Below are 17,013 nucleotides of genomic sequence, written 5' to 3'. Positions count from 1 at the left end.
CAAAGACACTCCTGAATGCAAGTTCATAACGTTACATATTCCCCAGGGCTCCCTGCCTTGCCTGTTCCCGCTCTGGATACCACAGTAGAAACAGAATGATGGTTAACGTGGCAGGGCACACCTAGCCTCCCTACACCCAGGGAGCAGAAGCATGAGGACCTAAGTTTAAGGACAGCTTGTGCTGTGTAGTGATTCCAGGCCACCTTGGTATAAAAAACTTACACTCTATCCAAAATTAAGAGAGGGAGGAAAAGAGAAAGAGCTGTCTTTAAAAATCACTATTTCTTTACCTTTGCATGTCTACAGTGATGAAGCTAAACAGAAGAAAGAAAGATGCTGAGCAGTGGCTCCAGGGTTATTCAAGCCTACCTGTGCTCCTAAGCACCTCAAACAGTGCGAACCCGTGACTAGACTGCCTGCTACCTGTTCCACTCTGAGAAGCCCTCCCTCTGCTGCTCTTCATTCCTGACTGGCTGCTGCCAAGCCTCTATAGCTTTCCTGTGTTAAAGTTTGTGAGTCTCATCATCTGAATCACTTTACTCAAATGTACGCATTAACAGGTAGCTTCTCCTCCAGTCTGAAGAAAAAAACAAAACACTGCACTTGCCCTACCCCCACCCCAAACTGAACTAAGCGTTCCCTACTGAGTCCCATCTGTGTCCTTTTAGCACTGGCCTGCCCCTCACCAAGCTCTTCTGAGGACTCTGGCTCTTTCTCCTCCCTGACCTCTCTAAAGTTACACCGACCTTATCTTCCTGAAGCCTCTCCTTCCACAGAGTCTCAATTTTCTTTTTTACTCTTTTGGTTTTCTCAAGACAGGGTTTGCTTTGTAGAGCAGGTTGGTCTCCAACTCAGAGATCTGCCTATCTTTACCCCCCTCTCCCACTCCCAATGCTGTGATTAAAGGTGTGTCACCCCGCCCAGCTGACCCCGCCCAGCTGAATCTTAATTTTCCTGCAGCACCTCCACGGGGTGTTTTCAGCTCTGCCTGGGCTGCTTTCCTTCCTACTCTCCATGTCAGTTAGTCTCCACAAGCAGTTAGTCGAAAGCCTACCGGCTTTCTCTGGTACTGCTAAATTCAATGTCTGCACTCTGTTTTAACACTCATATTTCCTTCCTAAGTTACCTTATATAAGTTATCCTAAAACAACTCTGAACCATTTTTGTAGTTCCTGCCCTTCACCCTAGCAGGGGTATGACATCATTTAATTAGCAGTGGCACAGTATCTATGGAAAGCTACAGGGGCAAATGCAGTTCGTTGGTTTTTGGTGTGTTTTTTTTTTTTTTTTTCTTTTTTTTTTTCAGTAAAACTATTCTAATTAGTGGATTAGACTGGATTTTTTGTAGTTGTTAATGAATGAGAAAAGACATGGGAAGCATGAGTGAGTTCTGTGTGGGTTCTGGGGAAAGGAATAGTGAGGGGAATGTGATGGCCAAATAGAGAGAGGGCAAGGACAACTTCAAGGGAAGGTGCAAGGCAGACACTGTAGGGGCAGAGTTCATCTGTGTCAAAGACAGACTTCAGAGAATCACCAGCCCTTGGTTAAGAAGATACCCAGAAAGAAAGAATTTTATCTTACAACTAAGAGATACTAACCAAAATCTCAAATGCACCCAACTTTAACTCAATTATTCAAGCTGCAGGAATTGTTGGGTAGAGTAGATATTTAGATAGTAGTATAGTAGTATAGTAGATATTTATAAATAATGAAACTTCAAAACACCAGCATTATCTAGATAAGCTTTTAAAAGCTTTCAGGGTTTAAGAAACATACACTAAGCCTACACAAGATCAAGACAAGACAAAGCGGAAATGAGGTAGGTGGGCTTCATGCCTTGATCCTTCCTCAGAAGGAGCTATAGAGAGGTGGCCAGGCAGAGAGGATCGCCTGAGGTTGTGGCCGCTGATAGGTTTCCCATGCTCCAGCGGATGGCCCAACACCCATATGCACAGGGCAGCAGTAATGCGACGGAGTGTGTTCAAAGAAAAATATTTAAAAAGACAGTGCTGCGAGCAGGGTGGCGTTGGGAGAAGACAGGAAGAACTGGGTCATATCTGACATTTTATAGTTCAGTGTACACACATAGGAAGTCCTCAAAATTAAAAAAAAAAAAAGTTTTAAAAGTAAACCAGTTTTGCTGCTGTAAAGGCACCAGAATGAAGTTATATGAAATTTTCAAAAAAATGAAAGAGAAATACAATTATAATGTCATATATGTTGTGTAAAAAGAAACCGGCCCATAGGACTTTTCAAAGGTTGTAAGAGATGTGACAGAAGAATGAAGTGTGGACTTAATAATGGAAAATTACTTTGTACTTTGAATGTTCTACTCTTCACCTTCTACAATACAATGTTAAGAGAGAATAAGAAAATTCAGCTGTAAGTAAGGAAATAGCATCTAAACTAGAAGACAACTTAGAAATGGGGGTATAAATGTTACTTAGAAACCTAGAAGTAAAAAGTGAATTGAGGTCTGGAGAGATGGCTCAGCAGTTTAGAGCACTGGCTGTTCTTCCAGCGGACTCAGGCTCAATTCCCAGCACCGCCTGGTGGCTCACAGCTTTCTGCAACTCCAGTTTCATGGGATCTGACCCCTGCACACACAGACATACTGTATGTATCACAGCAGAAACATGCACATAAAATAAAAATTAATAAAAAAAATTTTTTTTAAAGTCAATTGGACCCAAACTATGGACCTCAGGAGTGATGAGAGATGAAGAATGTATTTACCACAGGCTTTTTGCCTTAATCAACTATGCTCATACATAAGCCTTTAAAATTATGGTAAAAAGTCATTCCAGCACTGGTTGTTACTGCAAAAGACTACGATCAACGTAAATCTTAACCAGCAAGGGTACAGCTAAGCCACCTCGTCCACTTCCTGTGCATCCTCTCATTTGAAGGCATTCACAGAGAATCTCCTAAATATACCAGAAACTGATCACCAAGAGTTATCAGACAAGATTCAGACTTATCTGCCATTCACTCCCTCAGCAGCGTTATTTACCACTGCAGTACCCTTCAGGATCTGGTAACAGCAAAGCTGTGCAGTATGACTCTTCTTCTTGTTGCTCCTCAGCAGAAGCTCTGTGGCTGGGCCAGTGACAGTGACCATTCCCACATATCCAGTGTCCAGCTTAAGCCCTACAGCTTTGCTTCACCTGTCCTCCAAGCCTAAACCACTCTTCCTTCTTCACAACAAAGAGGAGCTGGCACACTCGACACAGTACCCTGATACTACACACAGGGAGCATAAAAACAGTGACACCAAGCAAATAGGTAGAGGACTTCTTGGATTTCAGTTCCATCCCAGGACTGCACACAATTACCCAGCACGTGAAGAACAAAAAGCCTAAGTCTGTCATTCTTTCCTAAGGAGCCAGCCATCTAGTGGGATATTATATAAACACATTAATATAAGACTTCACAGAAATATAAAAGGTTCTAAAGTTCCAAAGAACAGTGACGGCAACTTACTGGGGCTCAGGAATTTAATCCTGAATTCTACTTTAACTGCTAGATTCACATTTTCTTCCACATGAGACCTAAAAAATGTTTTGAGTTCCCCAATCCCTTTTATCCACCTAGCGTGGATTGCATTGACCCTTAGAGGATGAAGCAAATGAAAGACTGTGCAAAAATTCATCTATATCATCATTTATTCTCTACCCTTAACCTAATTTCTATGATATACAAATAAAATAGAGAAAAAAAGTGCAGAAAATACACTTGCTTGGTAAAGGGTGTTTAAAACCTCCATACCTTTATAAACTTCAGCTGTATAACTCTCTCTCAACTACACTCACAATTCTCTAACTATGTGTAGTGGATTTCCAAAAATCAGGGCATTAGAACTTAAGAGACAAACTGAACACTGAGAACAAGCAATTTTAAAACAATCCTACTGTCTTAGTTAGGACTTCGATTGTTTCGACGAAACATCATGACCAAAATACACGTTGGGGAGGAAAGGGTTTATTCATCTTATACTTCCACATTGCTGTTCATCATGAAAAGAAATCAGCACAGGAACTCAAGCAGGGCAGGATCCTGGAGGCAGGCTCTGATGCAGAGACCATGCAGAGGTGCTGCTTACTGGCTTGCTTCCCCTGGCTTGCTCATCCCACTTTTTTATAAAACCCAGGACTACCAGTCCAGGGATGGAACCATCCACAATGGGCTTGGCTCTCCATCATCAATCACTAATTAAGAAAATGCCTAACAGCCAGATCTTATTGAGGCGTTTTCTCAATTAAGGCTCTCTCCTTTCAGATAACTCTAGTTTGTGTGTCAGGTTGACATAAGACTAGCCAGCACAACCTACTGATAAAATTGTCTTTACAAAGGAAACTGAATTCAACTTACATTATTCTAATGAAGCAGAACTATTTTACTGAATGGCTTCCCTAAATTCCCATGAGGTACCAGCTGCTAGTTAATATTGGATGGAACAAGGACTCCAGTGCTCTTACATGTTAGGGTATCCCCAAGGTATTTTTAAGTTACAGATCAATGTGTTTAACATGAATTGTGCAAACTTCCCAACCTAATTAAGCAATGTGTTATATTTCCCTTTAAGAGACTAGGAGAAAAGAGAAATGAGTAATGCCTTATTCATTTGGCTTGGGCTTCCTGTTTGTTAGTTTGAGACATTCTTGCCATATACTTCAGGCTATGCTCAACTCAAAATGCTCCTGCTTCTACCAAGTGCTTGTGATCAGAGACGTGAACCACTATGCCCAACTACGCATAGTATTCGTTGTGACTATTTTTTCCTTTTATTCAAAAGATTTATTTCTCACATATGTCCGGATTACGGGTTATCCTCCCTCTATTCCTCCCAGTTCCTCCCCACCTCCCTTCTCATCCAGATCCACTTCCTTTCTGTCTCTCATTAGAGACATAAAAGCTTCTAAGGGATGATAACAAAGTAAAACAAAAACATGTCAGAATAAGACAAAACAAATAAACAGAAGGGAAAGAGCCCAGGAGAAGGCACAAGAAACCCACTTGCCAGGCCACACAGGAAGAGGATGCAACCAGTCCTGATGATACCTGATAGGCTAGGGTCAAATAGAGGGGAGGATTCCTCCCCTATCAGAGGACTGGGGGAAGGGCAAAGGAAGAGAAGAGGGAGGGAGAATGGGGTTGGGAGGAGAAGAGGGAGGGGGCCACAGCTGGGATACAAATTGAATAAATTGTAATAAATGATAATAATAAATAAAATTTTTTAAAAAAGAAATCCACTCATCCACACACTCAGAATTTCTATAAAACTACTAAACTGGAAGCCATAATATATATATATGCATGCAGAGGACCTGTTATAGCCCTGTGCTGGCTGCCTCAATTTCTGTGAGCTCATAAGTGAGTCCTCCTGTTGATTTGGAGGACCTTGTTTCCTTGGTGTCCTCCATCCCCTATGGCTCATACACACTTTCTGCCTCCTCTTCCACAGGGATCTCTGAGCTCTGATGGAAGGGATTTGATGGGGACACCCCATTTAGGGTTGAGATGTTCCATGGTCTCCTCTCTGCATATTGTCTGGCTGTGGGTCTCAGTATTTGTTCCCATCTGATGAGGAATGGGCAAAGCACTGATCTGCTTCCCTGGCTGGATTCCTTTTGTGACTATTTCATATGCCAGATTCAGGTAAATCACATGGGAAAACTTTAAATTTGTATTTAATTGCTTAGTGTCAGCAAATGTTGAATGAATGAGACAATTATCCCAAAAGTAAATGCACAACAGAATTCTGGTAATGACTAATTATAGTAGATCCTATCCTAGGAGAATCTGCTATACAAGCCCTAGTGACTATCATGTGGACCCGACCAAACAGTGTAGAGTCTGTCTTCTGTTCCCTGTCCTCCCAAGTACAACACCACCTAAGCAACTGCTGCTGTGGCTGTCTTTTAAAGCTTCGCCCCTTTCATCTGCCATTCGAATGCTGGATTTCAGGGCTCACACCTAAGCCTTCCTTCCCATTTCTAGAAATAGACTTCAGTCACTTGCAAGTGACTCTCACGTGTGCATTGTCATTCTCTAATGTCTCCTCTGAGCCCAGGCCTGCTTACCAGTAACACCTTCACCTGTGTTATCAAGGACAGACTAGAGGCATCCAGCTGTGTTCAGTAGCAGACAATCCCTGCACTAGGGAGGCTGAGGAGCGAGACTCTGGGAGTTTGAGACCAACCTGAGCAACATGATGAGACCTTGCCTAATATTAATTAAATAAAGGTGCCCTGTGAGTCTGATAAGTTTCTCTAGGAGTCACAAGCCCTATATAACACCAGCTGGGCCTTCAACCATAAATGGAGCTGCAGGTATGGCAGTTTTAACTCTGAATCTCAGAAGTTAAACTGACCTACATGCACCCCTATCTGCCTTGAGGCCTTAACCACTGCTCAGTACTGGTAATTAACACTAGAAACCAATGGAGGATTCTCCTGTGCTCTTGCTGAATTTAAGTAGGTCATCTTGGTATCATCACTTTGAAGCTGGGACCTACTTGACCTAATTTTTTTTTCATTCATTATCTTAACACAAAGAAACATTATATCTGGCACTGTGGCCAAAAATGTGACCCTATCTTTATGAAAAATATACCATAACTGAAGGGGGCAGATTATCAAGAAAATAAGTAAAACAACATATAAATATATTCTATGAATAAATAAATTCTAGGCTGGAGGATATGGTGAGAGCTGGATGCTACAATCTTCGCCCCCATTTACATACATGTTAACAGTGCTAATATAGTTATGAAGTCTGTACACTGGAGACAGCTTTAAAAGCCAGTTCATTTTTGCTCATCATCTGGTAGCTAGGGATCCAGAATTTCAGGAAGGCCACATGAAGAGCTTTCCTTAGGAAGTTAACTGTGGTAGCTTTTTTTTTTTAATTTTATTATTATTTTTTTATTGTCAATTAGACACAATTTAGAGTTGCTTGGGTCAAGGGAACTTCAACTGAAAATCTGCCTTCTCTGATTGGCTGCTGGGCTGATTGACAATTGGTGTGGAGGGCCCAGGCCTCTGTGGGCAGCACCATCCGGAGACAGTTGGGCCTGGGCTGGATAATAAGTAATCCAGCTGAGATCTGGTTAGAGAGGAGGAAGTATTCCATAGTTTCTGCTTCAGTCCCCGCTTCTAGCTTCCTGTCTTGAGTTCCTGCCCTGGTTTCCCTCAGTGCTATACTCTTTCCTAAAGTATAAACCAAAGTAAATCCTTTCCTCCCTAAATTGCTTTTGATTATGGTGCTAATCACAGCAACAGGGAAGCAAACTAGAACATTAATTAACTAAATGGACACTCTGTTTTTAGGCTACTTATCCCTCAAGATCTAATTGGTTTTAACTCCTAGACCATCAACGCATGCCCTGTTTATCCTTAGCATACAGTCATTTGTTAATATCCACACCATCACCACTGTGACCAACGTTGCCTATTAATAAAAACCTGCCTACATCTATCTCAAAGGTACAACTGCAGAGACCAGTGGCTTTCCTCTGCCACGCAGACCTAAGCAACACTGTTTCCTTCACATCTCCTGGGCCCTTGTCATAACTTACTCTGAACTGTATGCCTTAAAATTGAGCACGTATGTCTTACGGGTAGAAAATGCATTGCTGCTACTATGCCTTGGTGATTTCTTGTTCTAATGAATAACCAACCAGTGCCACAGCAAACCAAAGGGAGCAATCATCCTAGTTAAGGTTCACTGGCCTGTAAGAAACACTCTGAAGATTCAAAACTTGTTAAGAAAGGCAAAAGCTAAATGCTGGAGTCAGGCAATCTGTGCTTTATTTAAGAACATTCATATATATCAGGTATATAACAGACAATCTTATTAGCATGAAGAAACGAGAAGCTGCCAGCGGTGGCATGCACCTACAATCCCAGCATTCGGGGAGGCAGAGGCAGGCGGATCTCTGTGAGTTCAAGGCCACCCTGGTCTACAAAGCAAGAGTCCAGAACAGCCAAGGCTACACAGAGAAACCCTGTTTAAAAATGGAAGGAAGGAAGGAAGGAAGGAAGGAAGGAAGGAAGGAAGGAAGGAAGGAAGGAAGGAAGGGGAAAGAAATTACATTGACCCAGAATCTGAAGCTGGGCTGAAGTGGCAGGTATCTAGCCATCTCCTTTCATTTGTATGTATACCTGTAAGCATGGTGGATACATGTATGGTACATGCATGTGAAGGCACATAGAGAGGTAAGAGGCTCATGTTAGAATATCGCCCTCAATCATTTCACCTAACTTTTTGAGACTTTTACTGAATGGATATAGCCATTTTAGCCAGACTGCTGACCAGCAAGCCATGAGATCCACCTGTCTCCCCCAGCCTCCTGCATTGGGGTTACAGAAGTATACAGCCAACTTTACTTTTACATCGAGGCTGGGGATCTGAATTATTCTGTTTTTACAAGTGCTTGTACAGCAAACACTTTAACCACTGAGCAACCTCTCCAGCCGCTGGAATCCATGTACAGTACTGTGGGTCAAGCACCCTCCAGGCTGAGGCAGGAGGGCCCAAATTTAAAGCCAAGGTGGACTACATGGCAAGATCCTATACCTCAAACCCCAACCCCACCCCCCAAAAGATATATGAGACAGCCAGGTCCACACCAGTACCCGCTGTATTTGGGTGGGGACAGCAGGAAGATCAACCACTATGTGTTTGAGCCCACCCTCAGCTACACAGTGAGTAACAGGACAGTCTGAACTACAGTGACACCTGATGCACACACATAATGCATACTATATATGTATATACACGTAAATAAAATAAATTTTTGTCTTTTAAATAAGGAATAACTTGAAAAAAAAGCAAACTAACAACTATCCTCAAAGTTATGATTACTTTTTAAGCTTCTTTGAAGTGATATAAAAAGCACAAAATACAATTGGCATAAAAAGCCCAACCCTCCCCACTTCAAAAATATGCCAAGTACCTAATTAATTTGAATTCGCAAAAACAGCATCACAGGACACCTGGAGCTCCTATATGCAATTCCTGCTTCCTTTAAGAGCACATTAGTACTCTGCTTTCTGCCAGCCTCTTAAATAATAAGGTCTTCTGGCTTCCTTTTCCCTAATCTTTAAATAGCTTCGACTCAGCTGTGAGGTTTGGCCCTAACACAAATGTCACATCTGGCCTCTTGAACATTTTCACCAGCCTCACCTTGAAGCCAGGGTCATGTTAAAGGTCAGGAAAAGATGCCCTGTAATGTGGCCAATCCACTCAAAGAACAAGCCACGTCTGCTACAAAACAGATCCAATGTGCTACACAAGACAGGTGACAGCTGGGAACACCAGGCAGATGACAGCTGCAAGCTGAATGTGAGGGTAATCGGGGGAGAACTCTGAAGCTCTGTGAAAGGATATATACAATTTCAAATAACATGACACCCTGGGTGATGATGAGCTGAAGCAAGCAGCAGACTGACCAGCACTGCTCTTTTCTAAGCAAGTAGGAGGGGAGAGGCAGAGAGAGAGAAAGCGTGGAAGACAGGAAAAGGGGAAAAAATCCCCAGTGGATAGAAATCATCTCCTGCGGAATGCAAACTGTGTGTTCAAAAGGTCTTTGTTAAAACTGAGCCTGAAGCTGGACAATCTGTGATCCTAGTGCTCAAGAGGCTACAGCAGGAAATCACTTAACTAAAAGATAGCATGGGTACATCATAACATATTCCAGGCTAGCCTACGATACAAAGCAAGTTGCTGTATCAAAAAAAAAAAAAAGAAAGAAAAAAATATATATATACATACACACACACACACACAAAAACTAAGTTTGGAAAGGTGTTGTCTCTGGTCTAAATCAAGCCAACAGCCAGCTTTCCTACAACCCTGGAACAAAGAAGATTCTTGTATTTTTGGTTTGGTTTGGTTTTTCAAACCAGGTCTTACTGTTTAGTCTTGGCTGGCCTGGAACTCAACGTAGACAAGACAAGGCTGGCTAGAAACTCAGAGAGCAATCTGACTGTAACTGCCTCCCAACAGATTAAAGGCATGAACCACCCACTTCAGGCCTATTTCAACTCTTTTAAAGAATAAGGAAAAGGAAGAAAATAGGGACGAGTTGTGGCTGCAAAACCTAAGTAACATCTGTCGATACTTCATAGGAAAACATTCCAAGTCCTGTATAAAATTATATCCTCTAGTAGTCAAAAATTTGGTTCATCTACCAGAGATTCATAAACAAAAAGAAAACAAAACCACAGAAATGCCACATTTTCTGCTCAACCAGATGTATTAAAGTCTGAGCCTAATTACTGCGGCCTATCTTCAGGACTCTTATGATAAGCTCGCTAAGTTTAGACGAGTTGGCGGTTGGTAAAAAGGGCAACAGGTTTGTTTAATTTTAGGACAATCTATAAATTTTTAATATACATTACCGGGTTAGTCTCTTCCAAATGATTCAACAAGCAGAGTAAATCGTGTTTTCATCACACCTTTTTGTTACCATTTCAGATAATCACCACAGGAAACAATTTACATGTACTTAGTGGTTTGGTTTTGTTTCTTCTCTCTTCCAAAGAATAGAACATTTGTGACCCCTGAGGTAGTGTGACAAAAACGCTGGGATTTTTGTCTGCTTTGGTTACTAACGAGTTCTCCATATTCAGAACACCGTCTGGTATGCCTTAAAAGTGTTCAATAAATGTTTATTCTCAAATTTTACCGTTAACAAATTAACACATGAATGAGCAAACCATTATTACAGAGAGGATCGAGGTTGTAGCTGGAGCCTCAAATCATGGTCTGCCACATTCTAAGGAAATGCTGTTTCCACCTGCGTGTCTAACTCTGGTTCAAGTATTTGGAGCAGTGGTTCTCAATCGTCCCTAATGCTGCAACCCTTTAATATATCTCATATTGTGGTGAACCCCCCCAACCATAAAAAAATTTTTCTTTGCTACTTCATAATTGTAATTTTGCTACTGAGCAGTTTCTCAGTTCCTAAGACCATCAGAAATGAGTTTTTCAATGGGTGCAACCCACAGGCTGAGAACGGCTGATTTCAAGGGTGAGGCATCCCTGGCTTCTGCTGTTGCCACTAGAAGTACAGTTTCAGATAATGTCTAGGCCCACAAAGATGACCCATGGGCTTTAGGAAAACATAAGCGCAGTTCAGAACGTCTTCACGCTACCAGAACCGCCATTCTTCTGAAAAGTGTAATGCCATTCTTTCAGACGTTAAGGTTTTGTAAATAATAACATCGTTAAGTGCAAAATTAAAAAAAAAAAAAAGTTGCAGTTCAACACTACAGTAACTGAGTGCCAGAAGCCGAAGGCTCAGCGTTCACCACTATCAAAGAGGAAAAAAGGGGGAAGGGCACCTCCTGGGTCGCATTCGACACACAGCACTTCGGACAGAATAAAATCCATGAGGGAGGGCGTTGGAGATCGGCGGTACAGAGCCATAATTTGTCCATCACACTGCCGTCCTCCAACTAACCCACACCGGTCCCTAGGACCCCAACCCCCGAAGGACCAAAAGGTCATCCTCAAAGGGGCTGCTGCGACCCGCAACCACAGGACCACCTTCACGCAGCACCAATGTGCCCCGCCCCCGAGCCTTAGCCCCGCCCCCGAGCCTTAGCCCCGCCCCAGCTCCGAGCTTCACCGTCAGGGAGGGGCCCGGGCGCCGAGGGCTCCTTTGAGCCACGCCCACGAGGCGGTTCTCCCGCGAAAATTCGAAAAGTGCCGTTTGACTCCACCTTGCTGCAAGTGGCGGGGAGGGCACTCAGGAGACCCAGGAAGGGGACACGGAGCGGGCAGGCGACCCCGGACCTTACCAGCGGGAGCAGCGCAGCAGCTTCTCCAGGCGGGCGAGCGCCGCGCGGCTGTGGGCCCAGGGCCCGCCGGCAGCCGGCTCCATGGCGGCCACCGGAGGAGGCTTGTTCCCCGAGTAGACCCTCGGCGGCCGGCGCGGCATTCCCTGGGCGAGGGGGAGGTCAGGTCCGCCTGAGCGCCGCACTCCGCGGGTCGCCGCGGGACCCCGCCGCCTGCGGAGTTCCAGAGCCGGGAGGACGCCGGGCGCCGGGCTGCGGAACCGCGGGAAAGTTCCCGGCGGCGGGGGGGCGTGGCTCGATCGAGACCACGCCCTCGGGGGTTGTGGGCGGGGCCGCCAATAAAAGAAGGTTCTTGTGCTCCGGGATGAGGAGGCCTGCGTAGGGGTCACGAGGTCAAGTCCTGGCGGGCGGGACTTATTGCGCTCGGACTTCCTGGGCGCGAAACCGAGGGGCGCGCCGTGATGCCCACCCGCCTTTTTATGTAAGAAGGTATTTTTTTTTTCTCCTTGCTGTAGGATATAAGAACCCGGTAAATATAAGGTTGCAGTCTAACTTATAACTAGCTGTGAATATCCGACCAAGGGCATGTCTTAGAAGTTCTGGCTTGCTTTTAAAATGTTTTTGTTTGCTAGAGTGCCTGCCTTCCTCGGGGATTTTTTTTTTTTTTTGTCTGCTTGCTTGCTTACTTTTCCTTTTGAGACAGGTTTCTCGGTGTAGCCGTGCCTGTCCTGGACTCGCTTTGTGGATCAGGCTGGCCCCGAAGTCACACAGAGATGTGCCTGCCTCTGCCTCCCCCTGGAGTGCTGAAATTACAGGCCTGTGCCACCATGCCCCGCTGAGGATTTAGTTAGTTAGTTAGTTAGTTTAGCAGCGTCTGACGTTTGCCAAGCTTGCTTAACCTGTGAAGCGAAGGGTGACCTTCAATTTCTCAGTTTCTGATCCTCCTTCACCACCTGAGTGATCCATGGGATTACAGATAGGCATCACCACGCACAGTTCGAATGGTGCTGCATTGAGCCTAAAGCCTCCTGCATGGGGGAAGCGCTCTACCAGTCACACCTCTTGCTCTCCTGGGAAGGAACACTGGGCAAGCAGAGCAGTGCCTCTCCAGAGCCTCCAACCCGTTAACACAGTCTTTTCCCTTAGTACTTCGAATTGGCTTCTGTCTCTGCTTAACTGCCCCAGCTGCCTCTGTTTTCCCCATACGGCTACAGCCTTCACACTGGAATCCACACAATCTGCCTAGGTCTCCTCCAATCCTTTGCCCTCCCTAAAGCCATCTAAAATTTTACCAAACACCAGATTAATCTTGACAAAACCCTGATTAAAGGTCAGAAGGCCTAGGAGTGGGCACACCTTTAATCCCAGCACTGTGGGGGTGGTGGGGCAGAGGCAGGTAGATCTCTGATTTCAAGGCCAGCCTGTCTACAGAGTTCCAAGATAGCCAAGGCTGCACAGAGAAACCAAAACAAAACATAGACACACACACACACACACACACAAATAAAAATAAAACTCTAAAGGTATTTCCTTGATGTGTTAAGGTGGCCTATGCTAACCTGGGAAAGCATGCCATTGTTCTCCTATGGGGCTTTTCTTCATCAAAAGCCTCTGCCTTGCTGCCTCTGGGCTTTTACACAAACTCACTTTGGAACCTGGAATTTTCCTCTTAAGTTAAGCAGGACTCCTTCAGATCTCAGCACAGACATCAGTCCTTGAAAGATTTTCCTGATCCAGAACTTAGATTCTCCCAGGTACTTTTAACCTCACAGTTCATAGCAGGTACATTTATGAGCATGTTTCCTCCAGAAGCCCCAAATCCCAAAAGGCCAGAGATCCACTCCATCTGGCCTGTTCCTTAATATAGTGCTAGCATGTACATACAGTATGAAGCTCTAAGGAGAGCTGAGGATTTGAATCCGTGGACTATGAGCCTGGTCTATTGTAAGTGCTTCACTTAATTACCTGCTTCAAGCCTCATATGTGTACTGCATCTTGAAACTGAATCCACCATGGGACTGAATCATTGTGTCTGCCCCAGGTTCATGAGTGGAAGCCAGCCCCTAATGAGATGGCATCTGGAGGCAGTGCCTTATAGAAGCCCCTAGGTTTGAGATTTGGAGGATGGAACTGCCTCATCATAGGCTTGAACGCTATCTTACAGTAAAAACAAACCAGGGCCATCCCTGTTTATCATTAAACTTCTGTTTAATAACAAATGGTTCTGTACTGGATGTTCCAGGAATCAGCAACCATGTCTTTGTTTCAAAAAGTTATAACCACCTTGCAGCCCTACCTCTGTTTCAGAAGGTTGTTAGGAGTACCTGTTGTTATGTCAACGTTATGACCACCCTGCAGCCATTTCTTTGTTTCAGGAGATCGTTATGATAAACTCATTATGCTTATGCTCTGCTCCTGTTGTCCCACCTATTTTTCCCACCAAATCAAATCCCCCATTTGGAAAACCCCTACCCCCCAAGCCTCATCTTCCTCACATCCAATGTTCACCCCTTAAACCCTGCCTTAAGGGATAGAATTCCGAATACACGAATAAAACCTAAAGGCTTGCTTTAACTACTTTGGCCATGCTGATTTGGGTCGGTGGTCTCTCTCCCATCTCTGGAATTAACAGAACCATCATAATCTTCCACTGAGGAAGAATTAGCTCACTTTCTACTCTGTGAGAGTACAGGAAGTAGGGAAGGCCCGCATCAGAACCTGGCTGCGCTGGCGTCGATCCTGGATATCTGTCTTCAAGGATGTCATAAATTCTTTGTGTTTTTGTCACCAAAACTATGATGTTCTAATAGCAGCCCAGCCAAACCCTTTATAAAAAGAAGACTTTAGGGTGTGGCTCACAAAGAGGGCCCCAGGGAAGATCTTGAATCCCACTCCTCCGAAGAGGAAATAAAATAGACCTCTGAAGTAGATGGAGGGAGGGGACTGAGTGGGAGAGGGTTTGGGGAGGGTAAGGGGGATGGGGATCAGGTGTGGGAAGAACACATGGGGTGGGGGTCACCAGGAGGGAGATCTGGAAAATAGGTGGAGGGGCATCTCTGAGACGGGAGAGGCTCCCTGGCGACCCTAGCTGAGACTCCTAGCAGTGGGGGATATGGAGCCTGAAGTCTCCGTCCCCTGTAGCCAGGTGAGACTAACCATGGAGGGAGGAGGACACCAACCCAGCCATAAAACCTTTGACCCAATTTGTCTTGCCTAAAAAAATAAAAATAAAAAAGACTGGCCCAATTTGAGACCCACCCATGGGAGAAAGCCAACTCCTAACACTATTAATGATACTCTGCTGTGCTTGCGCTCTGTCATAACTGTCCTCTGAGACACTTCATCCAGCAGCTGATGGAAACAGGTACAGAAACCCACAGCCAGACGATAGGCCTAGCTCAGGGAGTCTTGTGGAAGAGTGGGAGGAAGGATTGGAGGAAGCCCTACACAGTAAAATAACCTGGGCACATGGGGGCTCACAGAGACTGGACCACCAATCAAAGAGCCTGTGTGAGCTGGATCTAGCCCCCCTATACCTACTGCAGCAGATGTGCAGCTTGGTCATCATGCCGGTCCCCTAACAACGGGAGGCAGGGCCTGTCTCTGATTCTGTTGCCTGCCTTTGGGTCCCTTCCCCCTAGCTGGGAGGCCTTGTCAGGCATCAGTGGGAGAGGACCCACCTAGTACTGCTGTGACTTGAGGTGGCAGGATGGGTTGGTACCCCTTGAAGGCCTCCCCTTCTCTGAGAAGAAAGAGGAGAGCTGGGGGGAGGGGTGTGAGGGCAGACTGGGAGAAGGGGAAAGGGGTTGGGATCGGGCTGTAAAGTAACTAACTAAATAAATAAATAAACAATTAATCTAAAGGGATTACATAGCTTTGACAGTCTTACCTCTGTGGTCTAGAATTCCTCTGATTACAAGCTTAGAGTGTGGCTCAGAGATGTTCATTTTGATCCAGATGTTTTTATTTTCATTGCTCTTTTTTTTCCTCAATTTCGGTAGTCCTCTATAATACAAAGTCCCAACAACCTGCATGACTTAACCAACATTACTTAATCTACTCAAACATGTGAGTAGGAAAAGTAGGTGAACAAAACAAAAAAATTAATTCCAACCCCCTAATCCCACCTCCACCCACAAGTGCTGGCTAGGCAGGTACTCTACCACTGAGCCACATGCCAGCCTCTCCTGTTAGGTCTCATAAAGCATTTTGATGAGATAATAAGACAAGTAAACTAACCACATAGTTTTTCTAAAATTCAGAGGCACTCTCCGTCCAAGTTAACTCTTGGTCACACACTCTATCGAGCCATTGTTTACGCTTTGCTGAGGCTTGGGATAATCAAGTTCTAGGTCGCTTCAAATGTTAAAACTTAGAAAGCCACTGCAGCGTCCATGAAATAAACTGATAATGTTAGGACTCAGTCCCACTACAAGCTCATACAAATGTGGTTTTGCGATAGGTTTTGCTAGGTAGCCCAGGATGATTTGAACCTTTCATCCTACCCCCTCAGCTTCATGAGTGCTAGGATCACAGATTTAGGTCAAATCTGCAGTTCTCTGAACATTGATTTTATCTGGAAAATGGAGATAATACATCATATAGATTTTTGATATTATCATAAGCATAAGTATGAATTGCCTGTATCAATAAGCATCCAAGAAATGGTAGCAGTGAGGACAGCCTCATCCTTACTGAAGAAGAACAGGGAACACATTTATCAAATGCCTTTTTAATTATGACACCGCTTAACTGTGATCAGAGTAAATGAAAATTTTACCATTTGTAAAACACTTTTGGAACCAGGTGATTGCAGTTGGCCCATTTCTTCATTACTGTTGAAGCAATAGTGATGCAATGCAATGAGTTCTCTCTTAATTTCCTGTTTTCTTCCCCTCTGCCATGGTCCAGATACCTCTCTCCAGGGTTCATGTCATCTCAGCAGCTGTTAATGGCGGTGATCGTAGACCTAAAAACAATGAGCAAGATTACTCCTTTATCTCCAGTGGCCAGCTCCATCCCTTCAGGCTCACTCTGCTATCACTCAAGTTGCTGGCTCCTTACTATTACTGGAGATGGTGGGTTTTACGTTTTGAAACCGGCTATTTACCTCAGCCATAAATGCTCAATTTCAAGAGCCACTTCTTCCTCCTGCTTGCGTGTGTGTGTGTGTGTGTGTGTGTGTGTGTGTGTGTGTGTGTGTGTG

The 17,013-nt window shown here is 44.5% G+C and overlaps 1 protein-coding gene across 5 annotated transcripts in view; it reads right to left on the bottom strand.

Annotated features, from left to right (window-relative positions):
- Positions 1 to 17,013, bottom strand: part of Bard1 (BRCA1 associated RING domain 1) — a 184,081-nt gene that overhangs the window by 68,189 nt on the left and 98,879 nt on the right. For all 5 annotated transcript variants that reach the window (XM_055616985.1, XM_055616983.1, XM_055616984.1 and 2 more), the window contains one exon: positions 16,588 to 16,776. In XM_055616985.1, the coding sequence (XP_055472960.1) occupies positions 16,588 to 16,739 (152 nt within the window). In that variant the 5' untranslated portion in view covers positions 16,740 to 16,776. The remainder of the gene's footprint in view (positions 1 to 16,587; positions 16,777 to 17,013) is intronic.

Source organism: Psammomys obesus, unplaced genomic scaffold, assembly GCF_907164565.1.
Source record: "Psammomys obesus unplaced genomic scaffold, mPsaObe1.curated_primary_1811, whole genome shotgun sequence".
Taxonomy (NCBI): Eukaryota; Metazoa; Chordata; class Mammalia; order Rodentia; family Muridae; genus Psammomys; species Psammomys obesus.
Note: the sequence above shows the minus strand (reverse complement) of the source record. Positions and strands in the feature narration are given on the sequence as shown.